At 32.3% G+C, this 25,072-nt stretch overlaps 1 protein-coding gene across 1 annotated transcript in view; it reads left to right on the top strand.

Moving 5' to 3' along the window:
- LOC148307098 (uncharacterized) overlaps positions 1-23,843 on the top strand; it is a 47,419-nt gene extending 23,576 nt beyond the window's left edge. The window contains exons 2-3 of the mRNA XM_088263941.1: positions 18,636-18,757; positions 20,438-23,843. Of these exons, the coding sequence (XP_088120067.1) occupies positions 18,636-18,757; positions 20,438-20,441 (126 nt within the window). The 3' untranslated portion in view covers positions 20,442-23,843. The remainder of the gene's footprint in view (positions 1-18,635; positions 18,758-20,437) is intronic.
- Positions 23,844-25,072: the final 1,229 nt, after the last annotated feature.

The following is a 25,072-nucleotide window of genomic DNA, read 5'->3' as shown; positions in this document are numbered from 1 at the left end:
GTCGCCGCGTGTAAACAATTTTTATCTGCCATGATAATCACAAATATAATTTTCTTTGCGTTGTTTTTTTATATCCAGATACAGTTTTCAGATTTTCAAAAAAAAAGTTTATTTTTTAATTTTTTTAATTTTATTTATTTAATATAGTTACATTTTTAAGTACAAGATAATAAATTTTCTAAACATTTATACATATGGCATACTTTTAGTTTTGGATTCGCTGTGCCTCTCCAAAAAGAGACTGAGCTCTTGTGCTTGGAGAGGGACTTACGCTCATGGTATTTTATTTGTTTTAAACCTATTTTTATATAAGGGACTTTCGGCTTTAACAGACACCCCCTCCCCCCAATTAGTCCGCTGTATCGAGGTTTTACTGTACTTTGTTTTGACGTCATTCAGAAATTTCTTTCAACAAATATATACAAAGTAGAATATCCAATTTTCAGAGAAATTCTTGTAAATTGTTATTAAAATTCGTTTAAATCATTTTATGTATGTTTTTTAATGTCAATTTGTTATTTATGTTTTTTTTAAATGTTCAAGTACATCTACCCTCTGATTGCAAATAGCTATATGGTATCAAACGTTTTGATCAATATCACTAGTGTGTTTTTAGTTGGTTGGAAGATATTGCTTTTTAGCAATAAGCCCGCCAATGTACTTATTTATTTTCTGTAAACGTAGTTAAAATAAATAAATAAATTTATTATTTACAACATTTTGAGTGTGTCCAAATACTTGTTCACAAATCTGGATTATCTCCAATTATAAGAGTTATTTTTTGATATTATTTTTTGATATCTCATCAAAGATGAAGAAGAATATGGAACTCTGGGCATTTACGGGGCTGACGACCGTCATAGGCTGTTTTACGTGATCACTTAACACACGTGTAACATTCACCAATTCTACCCATTATTGACAACCACACAACTCATAGAACTTCAATGTAATTCAAAATCAACTATAAAGAACTTCCAAGAATTTTTGGTTGTCAATAATGGGTGGAATTTGTGAATGTTACACGTGTGTAAAGTGATAACTTAAACCAGCCTATGACGTAGTCAGCTTCGTAAATGCCTAGACTTCCATATTCTTCTTCATCTTTGGTGAGATGTCAAAAAATAATATGAAATTTATTATACTGATTTCGTGTTCGACCACTATGCAACTGACTAACTGTGTGGAAACTGCAAAACTGGGATATTACAATATCAAATTATAAATTTTATAAAATCAATCTTTATTCGGATTCGTGCGTGCGGAAAGCGCTGGAAAAAAATCAGGCCTTTCATACCATCGACTTTCACCGATATTAGCCCAGTTCACCATAAACGATATGATAATAACGATGTTACATCGTTTATGGTAAATTATCGACGAGTCGGCGGTAACGAAAGTTCTCGGCGACTTTTTGTCTTTCTTCGCTGTCGTCAAAACAGGGTTGCCGAAACTCTAAATTATTTTAACACGCGTAAAAATATATTTCAGAATATTTGAAAAAAAATCATTCAAACTAAGTATAATCCAAATATTATGTAAAAACATAATATTTGTATTATACTTGTATTATACTTGATTATCTTCTTCTTCTTTCTGTGCCACTTGTAACGAAGATCGGCGATCATCATGGCTATCTTCCCTTTTGATGCTGCAGCTCGGAACAGAGATTTGGTGCTTCTGCCAAACCATGGACGTAGGTTTTTCAGCCATGACGTCCTTCGGCGTCCTTGAGTTCTTCGCCCCTCAATCTTTCCTTGTATGATTAGGTGGAGAAGAGGATATTTTTCATTTCTCATGACGTGTCCGAAGTACATCAGCGCACTCTGCTTGATGGTTTGTAGGTATCTGCTTGATTATACTTGATTACATTATTTAATGATTTTTTTCAAACATTCTGAAATAGATTTTTACGCGTGTTCAAATAATTTAGAAAGGGTTATAGAAATATTCTCTAATCCTTATCCACACCTATGGTGCATAGGGCACTGCATCGTATTGTCGCAGTGCTATCTTGATCGATACTTATATGAAGGCAAGGTGATCACATCAAAAAACTTGATTTTTCAGGAGATCGTTTTTAAAGTTTAAATATATAGTAAACTGTATTCAAAATAAATATCAAGCCACTTATTGAACTTTTTACTGTGCAACAGATATTTTTAAGTAAAACCTGAATGTTTTTCCCCATTTGAAAAATATTTAGTATATTTAAAAAAATAATTACAATATACCTTTTCTTCAAAATGTAAAAACAACACTTTCTGCCCTGTAGCGGGTAAATATTAAGTTAAAAATATGCCGCTTTTGCTGAGATATACATAGTACATTTTCTGGGCATTTCGAAAACATGCACAACTGAAAATTGACGATTTTTGATATTTGACGCTGTTGAAAGGAGTGAGCAATATGTATTTCTTCAAATATATTTTTTAAAACCCTGAACAAGATTAGATTTTTTTTGTTGTTGATATAATTTGGGTTGAATTGAAGTATGTGGTCAATATTTTTCTTATATCTTGCTTCACGACCAGATTTAACAAGGCGATGATGACTTTCTTTCACGGTCGCTCGTTAAATATAACTAATCAATCATGAATATTGGATCCAGATAAATTATTCAAAAAAGAAATTGGATGATTGACACATTGAGCGAGCAGAAAACTGTTTAGATTCAAGACGAAGGCATTCAAAACCTGTCGTCGGAACGCATCGAGACACGTGTCACAATACGTTGGATGCTGGGGGGGACTTACAACAGCGCCTTGAACCCTATCAAAACATTATAAAATTAAATAACTTAGTTTTAACCACTTTTATATTATTTTTTTTTGACATCTCATCAAAGATGAAGAAGAATATGGAAGTCTGGGCATTTACGGGGCTGACGACCGTCATAGGCTGGTTTAAGTAATCACTTTACACACGTGTAACATTCATCAATTCTACCCATTATTCACAACCACACTACTCAAATTCTTGGAAGTTCTATATATATGAACCAATTTAGAAACCTTGTTCATGAATCACTAGAACTTCACTAGACATCTATTGGTGAGATGTAAAGAAGCCTTTTTCTAAGCAGAAACTCTTATATTAATACGATTTAACCTACCGGTTTCGACAAGAACCTTGTCATCATCAGGGTTTATTTTAATTAAAAAATATTAAAAACATTAAAACACTCGCACCAAAAACTTCCACACACTCCGTAAAATCATAAAATTTAAAATTTAATTTTTTTCCTCATTAAACCAGATTAAGGCACAGAAACGCTTGGCCAGGCGCAGCTAGTTATAAATATAAATATGAAATATGTAAGTAAACTGAGCAAATTTTGAATGTTCGTTCGTTTTGGTATTTAACTACATGATTGGACACAACGCAAGTGTAAATTTGCATAATCAAAACATCCGTGATGCACCATTTAATTCAATGATTCACAATTGTAAAGAAAACAATAATTATGCAACTATGAATACGCCTACTTCAATAAAAAAGCTTGACTTTGATTGCATCAGCGATCAAATTATACTGCAATATTTTTATTTTCTACTCTATTAAATTATTATACAGGGTGGCGCAGAATTAAACACCTTATATCGGATGATGTTATAATTTTTGAAAATTGCATCGTACGTCAATCATATTTGACATATCGCGCACTCCTTTCAAGAACGTCATAAATAAAAATCGTCAATTTTCAGTTGTGCATGTGTTCGGAATGCCCAGAAAATGTACTAAATCCCAGCAAACGCGGCATATTTTTAACGTAATATTTACCCGCTACAGGGCAGAAAGTGTTGTTTTTGCATTTTTAAGAAAATGTATAGTTTTTGTATTTTTTAAAAATATACTGAATATTTTTCAAATGGACATTGTATTATATTTTTAAACTTAAAAACGTTCTCCTGAAAATCGAGTTTTTTTTATTTATGACGTTCTTGAAAGGAGTGAGCGATATGTCTTAGAGTTCCCAGTCGGATCACCAGGCAACTGACACTTTAGCGCTTCCCACGAGTAGAACAAACTCCAAACAGAGTTCCTATATTTATCGCTTATCTAAATTGGTTAACGATGAATATGAGGATTTTGATATGTTCTACTCGGCATAGTCAGCGCTGAGATCACTAATATTGTAACTCGACATTTATATTGTGGTGTGTCCCTAGTTTCATATAATTTGTCTTGAGCTTTGATCTTTCACAAATTAACAAATGTGTGTGAGAGAGAGAGAAAGCCGCCTTCAAACATTTGACATACCTTATCATGCCAATTTTTCCTCGGTCGTAGTCTGCTTCTTTTTCCAACTACGCTCGCTTAATAAATTTGTTTAGCCGTTCTTTCTTTCCCCGCTCAGTCGTTCCACGTGTCCAAACCATCTCAACACACCTTTCTTAATTTAATGAGGAGATTCACGAATGAGGTAGAGGCGAAGATTGTTTTCAAGGACAAGGCCTACCCCTGCGTGAAGCGGCGTTTTGGTTAGCTAGTTAGTTTTTTTTTCAATTTGAAATGCGTTTGAACTAGATCCATGTTTAACACGTTAGTTCATTACAAAATTAACAATGTGTTTGCATACATAAGTGATACGTTATTTGAAATGCACAAACATTAAATTCAACATGAAAAAACGTATGTTCGTTGATTCGCGACATCGTCCTAACACGTTCTGAATAACCAAACGGGGAATTGTCGAAACACGCGTCGCGTGATTAGTAATAACAGTAGCGTGACACGGGTTTCAAAGGTAGCCATTTTCTAATTACCTAACGTCCAAGTGACTCTAAAACCTTACTACGGCTTACGCAACACCGCAAATCATTTGGTTCAATAATGGGCAGAATGGTGAAAGTTACATGAGGGCATCAAGCCACTTATTGAACTATTTACTTCGCAACAGATCTTTTTAGGTAAAACCTGAAGGTTTTTTCTCCATTTATATATTTAGTATATTTAAAAAAATTAAACAATACCTTTAAAAAAACATCACATTCTGCCCTGTAGCGGGTAAATATTAAGTTAAAAATATGCCTCTTTTGCTGGGATATAGTACATTTTCTGGGCATTCAGAAAACACGCACAACTGAAAATGACGTCGTTGAAAGGAGTGAGTCATCATTTGGTTCAATTATGGGCAGAATGGTGAACGTTACATGAGTGCATCAAGCCACTTATTGATCTATTTACTGTGCAACAGATCTTTTTAGGTAAAACCTGAAAGTTTTTTCTCCATTTGAAAAATATTTAGTGCATTCAAAAAAATAATTAAACAATACCTTTTCTTCAAAATGCAAAATCAACACTTTCTGCCCTGTAGCGGGTAAATATTATGTTAAAAATATGCCGCTTTTGCCGGGATATAGTACATTTTCTGGACATTCCGAAAACATGCACAGCTGAAAATTTATGATTTTTGATTTATGACGTTTCTTGAAAGGAGTGAGCGATATACGTTCCAGCAAATGTAAAACTTGTGTAAAACTCGGCAAAGCATTTGTGAAAGATCTCTCGCACGGAGGTTCATGTACTAACCACTGTGCCACGGAGTTGACTGGGAACGCCAAAGGTTTATCAATAGAAGTCTGTTCACTTTTGTAATTCTACACAAATGTGTAACGCTATCTTAGAACAATGGGAACCGATGATGTATCCGTTTCTAGGTCACCAACATGGGAGTTTACTCTCGACCAAGGAATGAACGGTTATTTTTTTGACATCTCATCAAAGATGAAGAAGAATATGGAAGTCTGGGCATTTACGGGGCTGACGACTGTCATAGGCTGGTTTAAGTGATCACTTGACACACGTGTAACATTTACCAATTCTACCCATTATTGACAACCACACTACTCAAATTCTTGGAAGTTCTATATAAATATATATATATATGTATGAACCAATTTTGAAACATTGTTCTTGAATCACTAGAACTTCACTAGAGACATCTGTTGGTGAGATGAAAAGAAGATTTTTACTGAGCAGAAACTCTTTTATTAGTATGTGTAGTCCGAATTCTGGATTATAATCACATACATGAGAAACGCCAGAAAACATCATTTTTATTATTTTAGCTTATAATTTGACCACTTGATTTATTTACAACATTTTGAGTGTGTCCAAATACTTGTTCACAAATCTGGATTATCTCCAATTACATGAGTTATTTTTTGACATCTCATCATTTATTCGTCTCACCAAAACGTAATAAAGCTCTTTTGCCTAGCGGCTAAAATATTTTCAATTTTGTTCAGTAGATAGCGTTTTAGTATTAATCAGTCTTGATTAAGAAGCTGTTAGCTTCGAAACCGATAGACATTATAGTTAAGTTATAATAAAATATTCATAGTGATTTTAAAACAAAGTCACATTTTAATTATAAAATGGAAAATCACAAAGTTAGTGCTTCAAATATAAATTTTATAAAAATATTTTAAAATAAGCTTTACCTCTTTTATATAATACATACATGAAACTTACTTAATATACAGTAGGCCCTGTATAATAGAATGCCACACCACTCTGTCTTTGCAAACATTCTTCGCCTCTTCCACATTCATGCATCTCCTCATACAAACCCGCCGATTATCGGTGGTTAAGTAACCTTCTTCTTCTTCTGCTTCTGCTTCTGCTTGGTGTAAACCTTGTGGCCTGTTTCTTAAGAGGGCTTAGCCTCCTGCGATGTCGATTCCCAGCTCAGTCAGACCATCTCTTTTGTGGTCTGCCTGGGAGTCGTGCTTCAAATATAAATTACATTAAATTCCTGATTTCTTAAAATCATTTATAATGGAAATGTAACCTTTTGGTGAGGACCTCCACAAATATGGTAATTTTTTTTATATGCTGTTCCCGTTGGTTTTGATATATCTCCTGGCTTTTCAGACGGGGTACCGCCTCTTCTTAGGCTCCGTTCACACGTATGCGAAAATTGAACAATGATTTAACGTGTTTATGTCATAATTCAGTGACTGAATCGCCGGAACCATCGGCTTCTTTCACCTGATCTCTGCGCGCAGATCACACATCCGTGGGAGCGCACGGCTGGCTGCGCTAAGGGTCATCAACCCACCACAAATGGGTTATAATAACCCCTCCATTTATCTGAAATCTCGGCCGATTTTCGTTAAGCCTTTCAAACATATTTAAAAAAAAAAACATTATCAGTTCGCTAATCTGAATGATTTCGAATTAAATGCATTTCTAAACTAATTATGGTTCCCCGTAAGCATGTAACTTTAAGGGTGTACTCTCAAATATATAAAGTGTGTACTCTCAAATATATAAAGTTCGTACTCTCAAATATATAAAGTGTGTACTCTCAAATATATAAAGTGTGTACACTAAAATATATAAAGTCAGTATGCGACCGGCTGAGCGATAAGCCGCTCTTGTCGTTCGCGCACAATTTTTGTAGAATGTATATTTTATTTTGTATTATTTTAATTTTATTTATGTGTCAGTCACCCCGTAAAAGGATGTTTCTGTCAGTGTCACAAGTATTATTTTTATTTACAAACAAAATAATAATAGAAAATGATAATAAGAATCGTTAAGAGAGCGATTTATAATTTTTTTAGTTCGCTATGCGAATTGCTCGTTATAAGAGATTCCACTCTATTTATTTCGAAGAAAAACAACGAAAGAATACGAGATTCCAAAAATATGGCGTGGGTTGTACATTTATTATTATCTTCATGAAAGATAACATATAAATCTCATAAAATAATGATTTTTTGTGGGCAAATTATAATATTATAGTCTGTTCAATGAACCTCAATCTACGGTTTCCTAATAAGGAACCAAGTTCATGGTCGTTACGTCATTACTCAATTCAGTCTAACTATTTGTATGCCACACCGCCATGCGCAAAGTAGAGAATTACTCATATTAATGGGGGTATTATTTATCTTTTATGGCGGTCTGATACTATCAGCCATCAAACATGATGGGAATTTTTTTAGACAGTGAAAATATTTTTCCAATTAAAGTATAACTTTGTTTTAAAATCACTATAAATATTTTATTGTAACTTAATTATAATGTCTACCGGTTTCAAAGCTAACCGCTTCTTTTTCAAGACTGAAAATCACAAAGTTATTGCTTCAAATATAAAAATATGTGTATATAAAAAAAAAATGTTTTACTTAAATTGAAAATACTTTCACTGCCTTCGGTTCGAACCGACTCTACCACAATTTGACACCTGTTTTTGATAACAAGCCTCTTAGGCTCACGGAAATAGAATAAAATTGAAGTTTACTTTATTAGAGAGGTAGAAACGTTATATATAAGATGTTCTGTATATTTACCTATTATGTATTTCAAAAATGTATTTTTGTAAAAAAAAAAAAAAAAAATAATAATAATAAATAATATATATATATATATATATATATATATATATATATATATATATATATATATATATATATATATATATATATATATATATATATATATATATATATATATATATATATATATATATATATATATATATATATATATATATATATATATATATATGTAATAAAATAACTAGGTACCTACCTATACATTTTATTAAGTACTTACAAAAAGTACCTACATAAAACAGTTCTACCACCAGATGCCGCATGCGTCGCACAGAATTAAACAAAAGAGATCCGATAGGAAAAAATAACTGTCAGAATCAGATAGATAGATAGATAGATAGATAGATATAAAAATTATTATAAAGATAAATTAAGAATAAACTTTAATTACAAAGCAACACATTGTTTATTTTATTATTATACACCCACTTTACATATTATTTACACTTAATTTTCAAAAGGAAAATATTACCACGTTATAAAACGACAATTTTGTTAATCAAAAATGAAGAAACAAAATAAAAATAAAATGGATACTGCTCCTCAAACATTAGAAAACTTACTAGAAAAATTAATACAAAATGCTCAGGTAAGCAAACATCAAAATTTAAAAGATATTTCAGAGAAGTTCATCATTGAAAAATTTACAAGCAAAAATCCTAATGCAAACCAGTGGATGGATATTTTTGAAAAAGAATGTACACGTTTTGAGGTGACAACGGATGAGAAAAAAATTGAAATATTAAGATTGTTTATGGATAAAAGTTGTGAAGATTGGTACAGTTCGATGATGATAAAATTTTCCATGAACTCAGAATGGATAGTATGGAAAAACAACTTTTGTAAAACATTTACAAACAAGGGATGGAACCATGTAATGTTTGCATTATCTTTTAAATATAACGACGGTTCCTTGTTAGACTATGCCATAAGGAAGGAAAAACTTTTGTTGGAGATGAGAAGAACGATCGACATGGGTACCTTAGTAGATCTTATTGTGGCTGGTTTACCAGAATTTATAATTAATAAGATTGATAGAGAAAAATTAGAAGATACAGTCGATTTATTCAATGAAGTAAAAAAACACGAAAACATTGTAAATAAAAAAAGGTTTTCGGATCAAAGAAGATATGGAAATCTAAGAACTAGTGGTAAAATTAAAGATAAAAGTCCATGTAAGATTTGTGAAAAATTAAATAAGGGAACTCGATATCACCCTGAAGTAACGTGCTGGTTTAGAACAAAGGAGGATGATAAGTTTAATAATAAAAATACTATCAGACATGTAAACAATTCAGTTATAGAAGCTAAGTTAAACGAAACCGATCAAAAAAACGAATAGTAACACCATTAATAAATGTCAAACTATTACTAAATGATCAAATTGAAATATTTGGAATTTACGATTCAGGTTCAAATGTTTCTCTAATAAATTCTAAGTTATTAAAACTAAAAGGAAAAGGAAACAATATGAATGAAGCAGATTTAGTAACAATTAATGGTGTTAAAAAGACAAACGGTTTGACGACTTTGAAAATAAAAATATTTGAATTGGAAAAAAACGTTGATGTATATATTATTGATGAAGAAAATTTCAAATATGATTTTTTGATAGGATTAGATATGATAAAAAAATTTAAACTAATCCAAAATGAAGACTTAAAAATAACACAGAGACAATGCTTGAAAAATGAAAATAAAAAGAAAGTAGAAAAAATTTCTACAAAATATAAAATTAAAAATAGTGAATTTAAAAATACAGAAAATAATAACAGCGAGGAATGCAAAATAAATTATAATGAACATGTAAAAGAAGAAGATTTTGAAATAAAAATAAATCATTTAAATCAATTTCAAAAATCTAAAATAAATGAACTGATTTGCAAATATAAATCCGTTTTTGCAAAAGACAAATATGATATCGGCACTGTTAGTGGATACGAAGCGAGGATAGACTTACTAGTAGACAGATATTGCAGTAAGAGGCCTTACAGATGTACTGTAGAAGATAAAAAGGAGATAGAAAAACAAATTGCAAAATTACTGGATAATAAGCTAATAGAAGAATCCTACAGTCCATTTGCTGCACCTGTTACATTGGCATTTAAAAAAGAGGAAAACAAAAAATCCAGACTGTGTATAGATTTCAGAGACTTGAATAAAATAGTAGTGCCTCAAGCCCAACCATTTCCTTTAATTGAAGACCTAATGATAAAGACCAGGAATTGCAAATTTTTTTCAACACTAGATATAAACTCAGCGTTTTGGTCTATTCCTTTACGAATCGAAGACAGAAAAAAGACGGGATTTGTTACACAAGAAGGACATTTCCAATGGACTTGCCTACCATTTGGATTGAAGACCTCACCAGCAATTTTTCAAAGGATACTAGGTAACATATTAAGAAAGTATAAACTTACTGATTTCACCGTTAATTACATAGATGATATTCTTATATTTTCTAAAACTTTTGCTGAGCACATTAAACATCTAACGCAGTTGCTGGAAGCGATCGAAACGGAAGGTTTCAGGTTAAAATTTACAAAATGCGCATTTGCGTCAGACTTGGTAAAATATCTAGGTCATATAATTCAAAATAATTCAATAAAACCAGTAAAGGATAATTTGATTTCAATAAAGAATTTTCCTGTTCCAAAAACGATAAAAAATGTAAGACAATTTCTGGGGAAAATAAACTTTTACCATGAATACATACCAAAGAGTGCAATAATACTAGATCCATTGCATAACTTACTAAGGAAAAATCAAAAATTTATTTGGTGTGATAAATGCCAAAAAGCATTTGAAATAACAAAAAGCATGCTTTGCTCACAGCCCGTTCTAGAAATTTTTATCAGGATTTACCAATCAACATTTATACCGATGCTTCTTTAGAAGGTGTTGGGGCCATTTTGAAACAAAAGCAGCCCGATGGTAGAGAAAAACCAGTGGCATACTTTTCAAAAAAACTAAATGAAGCTCAGAAGAAAAAAAAAGCAATATATTTAGAATGTTTAGCAATTAAGGAAGCAGTAAGATACTGGCAATACTGGTTAATAGGTAAATCATTTACGGTTTATTCAGATCACAAACCTTTGGAAAATATGAATCTGAAATCTAGGACCGATGAAGAGTTAGGTGATTTAACATATTATTTATCGCAATATGAATTTGAAATAAAATATAATCCAGGAAAGAAGAATTTAGAAGCAGATTGTCTAAGCAGGAATCCAGTATTAGAATCGAGGGAAAATGCAGATGAACAATTAAAAGTTGTAAATTTGGTTAAATTAGAAGATATTTTAAGAGATCAGAATAAAAATGAAAGAATTCAACAGAAAAAAAACAAATGGATTGAAAAAAACAATGTCTATTTTAAAAAGGTCAAGAAAAAAGAAAAAATAATTCTTTCAGAACCGTTTAGCATCGAAATCATAAAAGACATACATGAAAACCTATGCCATATTGGAATTGGACAAATGCAAAAGACTATTAGTCCACATTACGCAGCCAAAAATTTGACGAAAAACATAAAAACAATTTGTAGAAATTGTGAAATTTGTATTAAAAATAAATCAAGAGGACAAAAGAAATTTGGATTTATGTCTCATCTAGGCCCGGCCACAAAGCCTTTTGAAATAATATCTTTAGACACAATTGGAGGTTTAGGAGGTTCAAGATCAACAAAAAAATATCTACATCTCTTAGTGGATCACTTTACAAGATACGCATTTATTTTAACCTCGAAAACTCAGAATGCAAATGATTTTATAAAACTAGTCATGAAAATAACAGAAACCGAGGATATTGGTATGCTTCTCACCGACCAATACCCAGGAATAAACTCGAAAGAATTCAAGGAATTCTTAAATGACAAGCGGATCCCAATAATCTTCACTGCAGTAAATGCACCATTCTCAAATGGCCTAAATGAAAGGCTGAATCAAACATTGGTGAACAAAATCAGATGCAAAATAAATGAAAAAGGGAAAAGAAGAGCATGGACCACAATAGCTCAAGAATGTGTTAGTAAATATAATAATACTAATCACTCAGTCACTGACTTTTCCCCAAGTTATCTTTTATATGGTACAGATGTAAATATTTTACCCAACGAATTAAAACAAGGAAAATCTAATAATGACTGGATTAGAGACAGGCAAATAGCGCTTGAAAATACAATAAAATCACATAATTACAATAAAACATTATTTGACAAAAATAGAATAGGCTGCGAATTCAACGTAGGAGACATGGTGTATGTGGAAAATGGAAACAAGCTAAACAGAAAAAAATTGGATGAACTAAAAATTGGACCTTATAAAATTATTGAAAAAATTTCTAACTCAATATACAGAATTGATACAGGTCACAAAAAAATAAAATCAAACCTTTATCATATCACTAAACTTATACCAGTCCCTTCACTTCAAGGAGATGATCCGGAGGACGAGTGAAAATTTTACTATGAATTTTCTTCCCCAAGGGGGGAGATGTAATAAAATAACTAGGTACCTACCTATACATTTTATTAAGTACTTACAAAAAGTACCTACATAAAACAGTTCTACCACCAGATGCCGCATGCGTCGCACAGAATTAAACAAAAGAGATCCGATAGGAAAAAATAACTGTCAGAATCAGATAGATAGATAGATAGATAGATAGATATAAAAATTATTATAAAGATAAATTAAGAATAAACTTTAATTACAAAGCAACACATTGTTTATTTTATTATTATACACCCACTTTACATATTATTTACACTTAATTTTCAAAAGGAAAATATTACCACGTTATATATATATATATATATATATATATATATATATATATATATATATATATATATATATATATATATATATATATATATATATATATATATATATATATACAGTATCTACTCAATGAATTAGGGCCACGCAGAATTTCGCGCAATTTCTCAATTCAAACAGGAATAACTCAGAGAAAACCTTGAATAAAACAACATTGAATTTTATTTACATGAACACTTTACTACGCTTAAATAATGCATATATTTTCATATAAATATAGCTAGTATTTAGTATTTCCACCTTTGGCAGAAATAACTGCCTCAATTCTTTTTGGCATACTTAAAATGCACTGTTTTATCATGTTTTTTATTTCTTCGTCTTCTGACCAAATTTTTTGAATATTTTTTTTAGACAGTCTACTGTCGGATTTGGAAATGAGTATACCTTATTTTTTAACATGCTCCATACGTTTTCTATAGGATTAAGGTCCGTAAAATTTCCAGGCCAGGGGAGCAAAGGCAGATTTTTGTTAGACAAAAATTTTATTATTGATTTAGCCCGGTGGCAAGGTGCCCAAACCTGCATAAAGGTGTATGGACCTTCTGTTGGGTCGAGTGTATGGTAGAAGGGCAATAAAATTCGTTCGAGGACCTGCTTATAGGAATTTTGGTTCATTGTTCCTTCCACAAAAAACAACGGCCCAGGTAAATTGTTAATAATACATGACCATATCATTGTTGCAGGGGGGTGTTTGATAACTTTTACCACACAGGCCTCATTGTAACGTTCCATTGGTGTTCTCCTGACGAATCGACGGCTCTCTGTCACGGCTTCTAACCGGCACTCATCACTAAAGATGATCTGAAAAATAATGGAAATTTAAGTTTAATTCAAATATATAAGTTTATTTACTAAAATGATATGTTGAAAATTCAATTTAAATAAATACCTTTTTCCAATCATCTACCGAGTAATTTCGATGTAGCCTGGCCCATTTTAATCGATCCGCTTTCATTCGTGGTGTCAATTTTGGTACTTTTACAGGGCGCCTGCATTTCAAATTTACTTCGTAAAGACGTCGCCTCAGTGTTGATACCGATATATTTATACCCTCTTCTTCCAATTTTATTTTTAATGTTTTTGCTGATGCACTACGGTTTTCTAAGGCACTTTGAACGATTTTTCGATCAGTCCTCGGTGTTGTTTTTCTAATCCTACGACAGTTCTTTCGCCGATTGCTGGTGGCGGGTGACTGATTTTTTATTGATTTTGAAATTCTGTCCACTGTTTGACGAGAAACGTTTTCTTTTTTTGAAATTTCTCTATTAGATAGTATTCCTAATTTCAGTAGCACTATAACACTAGACTTTTTTTCCTCAGAAATGTCTTTATTTTTTCCCATTTTGTCCTTTTCAAAAAAAACACTTGTGTTTACAAAAAAAAATTATACTTTATTAACTAAAATTAAAAATTAGGTTTTTTTTTACAAGACACGATAACTATATAACCTCTCTGAACAAAACAACAACCAGAACTCAAGAAACTTCACTAATAAATGAGACAGGACTATTTTTTGAACTTTCAAACTATCTGTCTACCTGTACTAATTAGGGACCTTTCTCAGAAAAAGGGTTTGAAATTTGGAAAGGCTTATATAATCCAGGTATATATATATATATATATATATATATATATATATATATATATATATATATATATATATATATATATATATATATATATATATATATATATATATATATATATATATATATATATATAAATATATATATATATATATATATATATATATATATATATATATATATATATATATATATAAATATATATATATATATATATATATATATATATATATATATATATAATATATATATATATATATATATATATATATATATATATATATATATATATATATATATATATATATATATATATATATATATATATATTTATTTATATATATATATATATATATATATATATATATATATATATATATATATATATATATAATATATATATATATATATATATATATATATATATATATATATATATATATATATATATATATATATATATATATATATATATATATATATATATATATATATATATATATATATATTTATATATATATATATATATATATTTATATATATATATATATATATATATATATATATATATATATATATATATATATATATATATATATATATATATATATATATATATATATATATATATATATATATATATATATATATAAACAATATTATTATTATGTTGAACCGTTATTAAGAACATTCCTAAACCAATTCCGAATCGCGCTAGCTCTTTCACGCGCTTAAAGACTGTCCAAGAGCAAATGAAACGGCGATAAGCATGATCGAAGTATCTATTGGTGGCACTGCGATAGAATCATTGCCTTCTAGACAGGTGGAATAGTAACACACATTCCTGACATTCCATTCACCAAATATTTGTGGATGTCGACTTTCGTTATCGATGCCGACCACTGCACGCGAGTCGAGAATAGGGCCGCGCATACTAATGAATGGGGTACCTACCTGATTACGAAAACAATGTGAGGATGCGACATCAACCTGTTAAAATGTTAACAGTTTATTCACAACATTATGAGTGAATAGTTGTTCACATATCGCTCCTTTCAAGAACGTCGTAAATCAAAAAACTTGAGTTTTCAGGAGAACGTTTTTAAAGTTTGAAAATATAATACAATGTATTAAAAATAAATATCAAGACACTTTTTGAACTTTTTACTGTGCAATAGATCTTTTAAGGTAAAACCTGAAGGTTTTTTCTCCATTTGAAAATATTTAGTATATTTAAAAAAATAATAATTAAACAATACCTTTTCTTCAAAATGCAAAAACAACACTTTCTGCCCTGTAGCGGATAAATATTGAGTTAAAAATATGCCTCTTTTGCTGGGATATAGTTCATGTTATGTGCATTCCGAAAATATGCACAACTGAAAATTGACGATTTTTGATTTATGACGTTCTTGTAAGGAGTGAGCGATACCTGGATTTTGTTCACTCAGGAGTCACAATAATTCGAATTTGTCCATATATGTAATGGATTTTCTCCACTTTGGAATTAATTTTACATTTTGTGTCGAGTTGTGGTCTCGTGGTTAGTGTCGCGGACTCTCAAGTAAGAGTTTCTCGGTTCGGACCCACTCTACCATAATTTGATACCTTTTTCTAATAATGAGCCTAAGCGGCTCATTATTAGAAAAAGGTTCACAGAAATAGTATCAAATTGAAATATTTGTAGAAATAATAAAAACACAAATATTTATATTTTTTATAAAAAAATAAATAAAAAAAGACATCTAAAGTGTAATGGTCAGCACGCTCGGCTACCGTTCTGGAGGTCCCGGGTTCGATTCCCAGGGGAGGTAGGAATAAATACGAGTGATTTTTTCACTGTAATATTTATTCAATATTACCCTGGACTGGTACTTGGAGCGGAGGGCTGATCACCTTTCCTTCATGTATAAACGATCAAGATAACACTACTTTTATATGACACAGTGCCCTATGTACCATTGGGGTGCGGATAAGGGTTTTTTTTTTTACTAAACATAAATGAAGGAAAATATGGGAATATTTACAGGGATTATGACAAGTCATAGGCTGGTTAAGTGATCACTTACCACGCGTTCAATATTCACCATTCTGATGATTGACAACCACACTACACAAATTCTTGGAACTTCTAAGATACATTGAGCAAACTCGAAACGCAGTGATTGATAATCCAGATTTTTCCAGATAATCCAGATTTGTGAACAAGTATTTGGACACACTAAAAATGTTGCACTTAGTATTTATTCACAACGTTTTGAGTGTGTCCAAATACTGGATTTTTTCCAATTATTTGAGTTATTTTTATATTTTGATATCTCAACATAGACGAAGAAGAGTATGGAAGTCTGGGTCATTTTCAAACACCGAATTTTGAAAATGAAAATGATATGGCTGCATCGAAGCACGCGTCACAATAGATTTTAAGAAATAGTGGTATTTACTAAGTAAAACTCAAATTAAAAATTGAAATATTGTCTTATTATACTATAAGCTACTATGATTGCGGGTATGCACCTCTAGGTGCCATGGCCAATGCTGCTATGTAATTTTTCCTGTACCAAATGAACATTTTGACTATGGAATGTATTACCTTTCCTTGTAAAAAATGCACCTTCCCTAATAACTTTTAAGAAACGTCTGAGACATTACTACCTATCATTAGAATCCTAACTGTCCATCAAACCTCCTCTCTTAGTCTTTCCCTCTACCTCCTTCCCTAAACTCCCTTTTTCCTTTGCCCTCCTTATTATCGTCAATTTGTAATAATATGCTCTTTTATATGTTCCAGCACTATCTACCCTCTGATTTTAAACAGCTTTATATCGGCTGCCCAAACTCAAAACACAGTGAGGGACTTTTTTTGTAGTACTTTTTTTTGCATTTTCGGACTAAGTAGATTCTAATTAGTTCAAAAATGCAAAAAAACGCACTATAAAAATGTCCCTTACTGTGTTTTGAGTTTGGACAGCCGAGCTATATATGGTATCAAACGTTTTGATCAATATCACTAGTCTATCTTAGGTTAGTTGGAAAATATTAATAATAATACTAAGACCCTTATCCGCACCCCAATGGTGCATAGGGCACTGCGTCATATAAACGCAGTGTTATCTTGATCGTTTATACATGAAGGAAAGGTGATCAGCCCTCCGCTCCAAGTACCAGTCCAGGGTAATATTGAATAAATATTACAGTGAAAAAATCACTCGTATTTATTCCTACCTCCTCTGGGAATCGAACCCGGGTCCTCCAGAACGGTAGCCGAGCGTGCTGACCATTACACTACGGAGGCGGACATATATATATAATCAATATATAATGTATATAATATAGCTCGCCAATGTACTTATTTATTTCTGTACATGAAGTTTAAATAAATAATGAGACTTTTCTTAATCCGCCTACGTAGTGTAATGGTCAGCACGCTCGGCTACCGTTCTGGAGGTCCCGGGTTCGATCCCCAAGAAGGGTAAAATAAATACAAGAGATTTTTTCACTGTAATATTTATTCAATATTATCATGGACTGGTACCTGAAGCGGAGGGCTGATCACCTTTCCTTCATGTGTAAAACGATCAAGATATCACTGCGTTTATATGACACAGTGCCCTATGCACCATTCGGGTGCGGATAAGGGTTTTATTATTATTATTTCTTAATGACATGAAGACCAGTACTATTTACCCTCTGATTGTAAACAGCTATATATGGTATCAAACGTTTTGATCAATATCACTAGTCTGTTTTTGGTTGGTTGGAAAATATTGCTTTTTAGCAATAAGCCCGCCTATGTACTTTTTTCTTTTCTGTATATGAAGTTTTAATAAACATTTTGTTTTATGGAATTCCAGGTAGAAAGCGGGAGAGAAGAACTGAAGAAAGAGAGGGAAATTCTACAAATGGTGGCCGGCTTGGGGCTTGGTGACGATGGGGACAGAAGGGAAGTCCCACCGGGAATGTACCGCTTACCGAGGTAAAGAATCCTGGAGTGACGCAAACTAACCTAACCTTACATTACTAACCTTAAGATGCTATCTAACCAATTTGCCAATGTGTGGTCCTGTGATTAGTGTCGCGTACTCTTGAGTCAGAGTTTCTCGGTTCAAACCCACTCTACCTACCACTATTTGATACCTATTTCTAATAATTAGCCGCTTAGGCTCACAGAAATATGAAATTGAAGTATTTTTTGTAAATGATAGAAACACAAATATTTATCTTTAAATATAGCATTGGCGTGTATGTATGAAGTGATGCATGAATGTGGAAGAGGCGGAGATTGTTTTCAAATACAGATTGGTGTGGCGTTCTATTCACTCTGCCCTCCCTGCGTAGAAGCAACATGATGGTTAGTTTGTTATTTTTTTTAGTTAATATATTTTATTTTATTTTATTTTTATTTATTTATTTTCATAATACATAGATACATTCAATATACATATTCATTTCATATACACATTTATTATACGTATTACGGCTCTTTAGGCATGGCCTGTATTGAGCCGAATACTAACATGGTAATACAAAGTTTATATATATTTTTTTTAATTTTTAATATATATATTTATTTTTTAATGATTAGATTATAAACATAACATACAGGAGATACAAAAATAATTTATGTTTTAAGGTTTTTCAATGTGATAATTACACCTGGACTTTAATTAATTCACTTTCCACCTTGTCCCTTCCAATGTTAAGTAACCATCGACGGACACTGTTCTTAAAGACCTGATCACTCCTGGAAATCTTAATGGTTTCGGGCAGCAAATTAAATATTTTTGGAGCGAGGAAAGAAAAATTTTTTTGGGCAAAACTTGTTTTAATGGCTGGGCCAATGTAGTTTTTATTTAATGCTGCCCGGGTTCGAATAGTTTGTTGCATTCTAACCTTTTCCATTTTATTCCAGAAGTGAATCAGTACTTCCTTGACGAACAGTTGCCGTACGTCTAGTACCATATAGCTTGTAAATAGCTCATTGGATGGGTGTGTCGAGTTGCATTTATTTATTATTCTTAGGATAAGTTTTTGTACTTTGAAAATAGGGTCTAGCGTGTATATACATCGCTCACTCCTTTCAACAACGTCATAAATCAAATATTGACAATTTTCAGTTGTGCATGTTTTTGGAATGCCCAGAAAATTTACTATATCCCAGCAAAAGCGGCATATTTTTAACTTAATATTTACCCGCTACAGGGCAAAAAGTGTTGTTTTTGGATTTTGAAGAAAAGGTATTGTTTAATTGTTTTTTTTAAAGATACTAAATATTTTTCAATTGGAGAACCTTTAGGTTTCACCTAAAAAGATCTGTTGCACAGTAAAAAGTTAAATAAGTGGCTTGATATTTATTTTTAATACATTTATATTATTTTTTAAACTTTAAAAACGATCTCTTGAAAAATCAAGTTTTTTGATACATGACGTTGTTGAAAGGAGTGAGCGATATGTGAAAGTTTAAGGTAGCTTATAGTAAAAAATAACTTCAAAAGTCAGTTATAGTCAGTTAACGCATGGCGAAATCGACTGAAGTGGTAGACCAGCCGAGGACGGATAAGGGAGAATTCTACTGTACTCACTTTACTTGAAAAAAAGAGTCAATATAACGGATATGCCTTTCAATTTAGATAAAATTTTACTGATTTTTTTTCAGATGATTTGGTGGAGTCAAGACAGACACGGTGTAGTGGAAAGGGGGCAGCTATAGAATATCCGTCATTCATGTCATCAGGATCAAGAATCCTGGAACACATCTCCCGGATCAAGAATTCACTGATATATTCAACAATATAAGGTCACTTTGAATGGAGAGCGTCTAATTTTGGGGCGGCAATGATCACTCCAGAATTTAATTGGGAAAACCCATAAATATTATTACAAGCACACATTATTAAAATATTATATATTGTGGGTGTACTGGCAAAAATCGTTAACTCGAAAATCGTTAACCACCATTTATTTGGTGGTCTGCCCAGTAGTCTAATATTAATAAACAAACAATAAATATGTAATTCTTTCTTTCTGACTTTGAAACGAGGCTTTGAAATGATAATGCAGAAGGTAAAAATACCCTTGCTCTCCTTAACCGGATCCACGCGGCTCGCATAACCGTTTGTGTTTTTACAAGACATGCCCCATACGCGGCTGACATAAGCGTTTGTGTTTTCACTTTGCTCCAAGTTTCGAACCTCAGTTCAACTTGGAGGGATTTTTTCATGGTGTGGAACTTTGGATAAAATAATACGTCAATCCTCGGCCTTATGACATCTGTTGAAATATCTGACTAATAATTTGTAATATCACAAGGATAAATAAAACAACAGATCCCTGATTTTTCTTGCGGTCGGTAATTAGTCCGCGCCATAATCATGCCCTATATCTGTCTCACTCTCGACGCTACGCATCGCCAGTGGGTAAGAGTGACACACGATGCGTGCTTTGATTTATTTATGTTACGATCTAATTTGTTTATATTACGATATATTTCAAGAATAATGTGACACACGTGTATTATAGAGTACCAAAAAGGCACAATGAATCCCATTGAACGTTTTTGTTTAGGAAAATAAATCGTTTCATAACTAAATACATGATAAAAGTAATAATTTAAAAAACGGCGAAATACAGCCGCGCACGAGCGTCTCTTAGGAACAAAGTTAACGCGTTTAAAAGGTTAAGCATCAATCGACCGATGGGTAGAAATACGTTTCCCGTCCTTAGTGTGTCAATATTGTATATAAATTGGGGTTCCACCAAGAAATGTCGGTATAAAACTTAAATATTCAAACGTTTTATGAAAAGTGCCAACCGACAGATGGTGTTCACATTCAATCATTCTTTTTATATTAAAAGACAATGCCTAGAAGCTATCACACGAGCTACGTGTATAATTAGACCAATTTTATATCTCGTGTTAAGGTCACCAAGTACTCCCGGCTATTAAAACACAAGATACAAGCGACATGTTGTGTAATTCATATGAAAATTATTAATAAACACTTTGGTTTAAATCACAGATTCCCAAACTTTTTTGCCGCATAGACCGCTTGTCAATTTTGTTGCTCTCCGTAGACCCTTGCCTGTCTAATTTTGAATTTTCATACAGTTATCAATATCAAATGTGTTTTTTACAGTTAAGTCTGTGTAAAGTTTTCGGTATAAATGTCTTCTTCACTGTTTCAAACCCTCATCCGCACCCCGATGGTGCATAGGGCATTGCATCATATAAACGCAGTGTTATCATGATCCGTTTAACACGTGAAGGAAAGATGATCAGCCCTCCGCTTCAGGTACCAGTCCAGGGTAATATCGAATAAATTTCTTCTTCTAACCCTTATACGCACCCAATGGCGCATAGGTAACTGATCGTTAACAAGTTACAAAACAAAACTTGTAAAGTGTTGGCCAGTGTTATAGGAGTTATTTTTGATTATTTTTGACATCTCAACATAGATGAAGAAGAATATACAGATACTATACTATACAGAACTTAAAAGAATTTGAGTAGTATGGTTGTCAATCATGGGTAGAATTGGTGAATGTTACACGTGTGTAAAGTGATAACTTAAACCAGCCTCTGAAGGACGTAAGCCCCGTAGATACCCAGACTTCCATATTTTTTATTCTATTATCCATATTATCTATTTTGAGATGTAAAAAAAAAATATAATAATATAACCTTGTTCCATTGAAAGTATATGTTAATATGCATGTCCTTAAATTTTCACAAATTTACATAATGAGATGTGCATTAGTTTTGAGAGGAATTTCTCTCCCACAGTCGTAAGAGTGAATTAAGATGCTGTAAGATGTACCACGTACCATATCTCCTGGCCATATGGGATTCATGAATATTTATCAGCATTGTAACATATAGCCGTTTGCCAACAATGGATGATGGAAGTTTCAATTACTGTGCCGGTAATTATTCATAAAACGGAGTGGATAGCTCTTACATTGTGTTTATGGATGAAGTCACATTGAAATATATACCGCACACTTCAAATTTGTATGTTGCGTGTAAAAAATAATTAGGACACCGTGTAAAATTTGTATTCATCGCTATTCTTAAAGCTTCAATTAATATTAGGGGTGGCCAAAATGAAACTTGAAATGTTCTTAACCGGATCCACGCGGCTCGCATAATCGTATGTGTTTTCACAAAACATGCCCCATACGCGGCTGACATAAGCGTGTGTGTTTTTACTTTGCTCCAAGTTTCGAACCTCAGTTCAACTTGGAGGGATTTTTTCATGGTGTGTAACTTTGGAAAAAATAATACGTCAATCCTTGGCCTTATGACATCTGTTGAATTATCTGACTAATAATTTGTAACATCACAAATAAAAGAACAGATCCCTGATTTTTCTTGCGGTTGGTAATTGTCCACGCCATAATCATGCCCTATATCTGTCTCATCGCCAGTGGGTAAGAGTGACACACGGTGCTTTGATTTATTTATGTTACGATCTTATTTGTTTATATTACGATATACTTCAAGAATAATGTGACAGAAGTGTATTATAGAGTACCAAAAAGGCACAATGAATCCCATTGAACGTTTTTGTTTAGGAAAATAAATCGTTTTTTAACTAAATATGTGATAAAATTAATCATTTAAAAAACGGCAAAATACCACCACACGGTGCGCACGACGCGCACGGGCGTCTCTTAGGAACAAAGTTAATGCGGTCAAAAGGTTAAAGTACGCATAGGTGATCGATTTAAATAACTTTTTTTTTAATGTTACTTATATTGGTTTCTAGATTCGATCATGTAAAGCTGAACACACCAATCAGTGCATAAATTTATTTGCGTTTTGCGTATTTCTTCTTTTGTGCGTATCATGTCAGGTCCCCCTGATGTCGTATTTCACTTGTGGGTAATTGTCCTTGTCTTGGGCAGGTCTAAACAGCGCCTCGACAGTCCTGATCCCCGTCCAATCTCATATATTCCGGAGCCAGGAGATCTGCCTTCTGCCCACACCCCTTCCACCCTCTATTATGCCTTTTGTGCGTACTACTGGCTCCATATATTTAACGTCCATAACTGTAAAGCAATGTAAACCGAGAAAAAGTAACGAATACGTTCCCATTTGAATAACCGAAAAAAGTAACAATTCCCTATCAGAATAATGGTTTGTCCCTGTTCGATTCCTAGATGGGTTAAAACAGTATAAGGAAACTGAATTTTATATAATAAAACAACAACTATTTAGTTTTCTCCACACATATTTTATTTGATCATTCACCGCGTTTCGTCATTACCAATGTCATCGGACTGGTCTGAAAAGATGAATTTTAATTTAAATTTTTGGAAAAATAATATGAAATCATAGTTTTCAACCCCTGCTTTGTTGTGTTTATAACATAGAATTTTATGTAGCCTCCCATCGGTCTGATGATGTAGGTAACGATGAAACCCGGTCACTGGTCCAATAAAATAAATGAGGAATGAACTGTGTACTTATTTTATCATATAAAACGTAGTTCCGCCAAGAAAAATCAGTACAAAATTTGAATCTTGTAAAATGTCGTTGGTTTGCGTTATTCCGTTGATGTACCATGAGTCTTCTAGCGTTTCAAAACATCTCCTACCGGCAGTCATTACGAATGCAAAACATATTGGACATTTCGCTCACTCCTTTCAAGAATGTCATAAATCAAAAATTGTAAATTTTCAGTTGTGCATGTTTTTGGAATGCCCAGAAAATGTACTATATCCCAGCAAAAGCGGCATATTTTTAACTTAATATTTACCCGCTACAGGGCAGGAAGTGTTGTCTTTGCATTTTGAAGAAAAGGTATTGTTTTAATTTTTTTAAATATAATAAATATTTTTCAAATGGAGAATAACCTCCAGGTTTTATTTAGAAATATCTGTTGCACAGTAAAAAGATCAATGAGTGGCTTGATATTTACTTTTAAAAAGTTGTACTGTATTTTTAAACATTAAAAACGTTCTACGCCTCCGTAGTGTAATGGTCACCATGCTCGGCTACCGTTCTGGAGGTCCAGGGTTCGATTCCCAGGGGGGTTTAATAAATAAGTGATTTTTTCACTGTAATATTTATTCAATATTACACTGGACTGGTACCTGAAGTGGAGGGCTGATCACTTTTCCTTCATGTGTAAACAATCGAGATAACACTGCGTTTATATGAAGCAGTGCCCTATGCACCATTGGGGTGCGGTAAGGGTTTTGTTATTATTAAAAAAGTTCTCCTGAAAAATCACGTTTTTTGATTTATGACATTCTTGAAAGGAGTGAGCGATATTGGACATTTGTT

The sequence above is a fragment of the Brachycentrus maculatus genome, unplaced genomic scaffold (genome assembly GCF_059751285.1).
Source record: "Brachycentrus maculatus isolate JH-2025_06_01 unplaced genomic scaffold, ASM5975128v1 h1tg000210l, whole genome shotgun sequence".
Lineage (NCBI taxonomy): Eukaryota > Metazoa > Arthropoda > Insecta > Trichoptera > Brachycentridae > Brachycentrus > Brachycentrus maculatus.
Note: the sequence above shows the minus strand (reverse complement) of the source record. Positions and strands in the feature narration are given on the sequence as shown.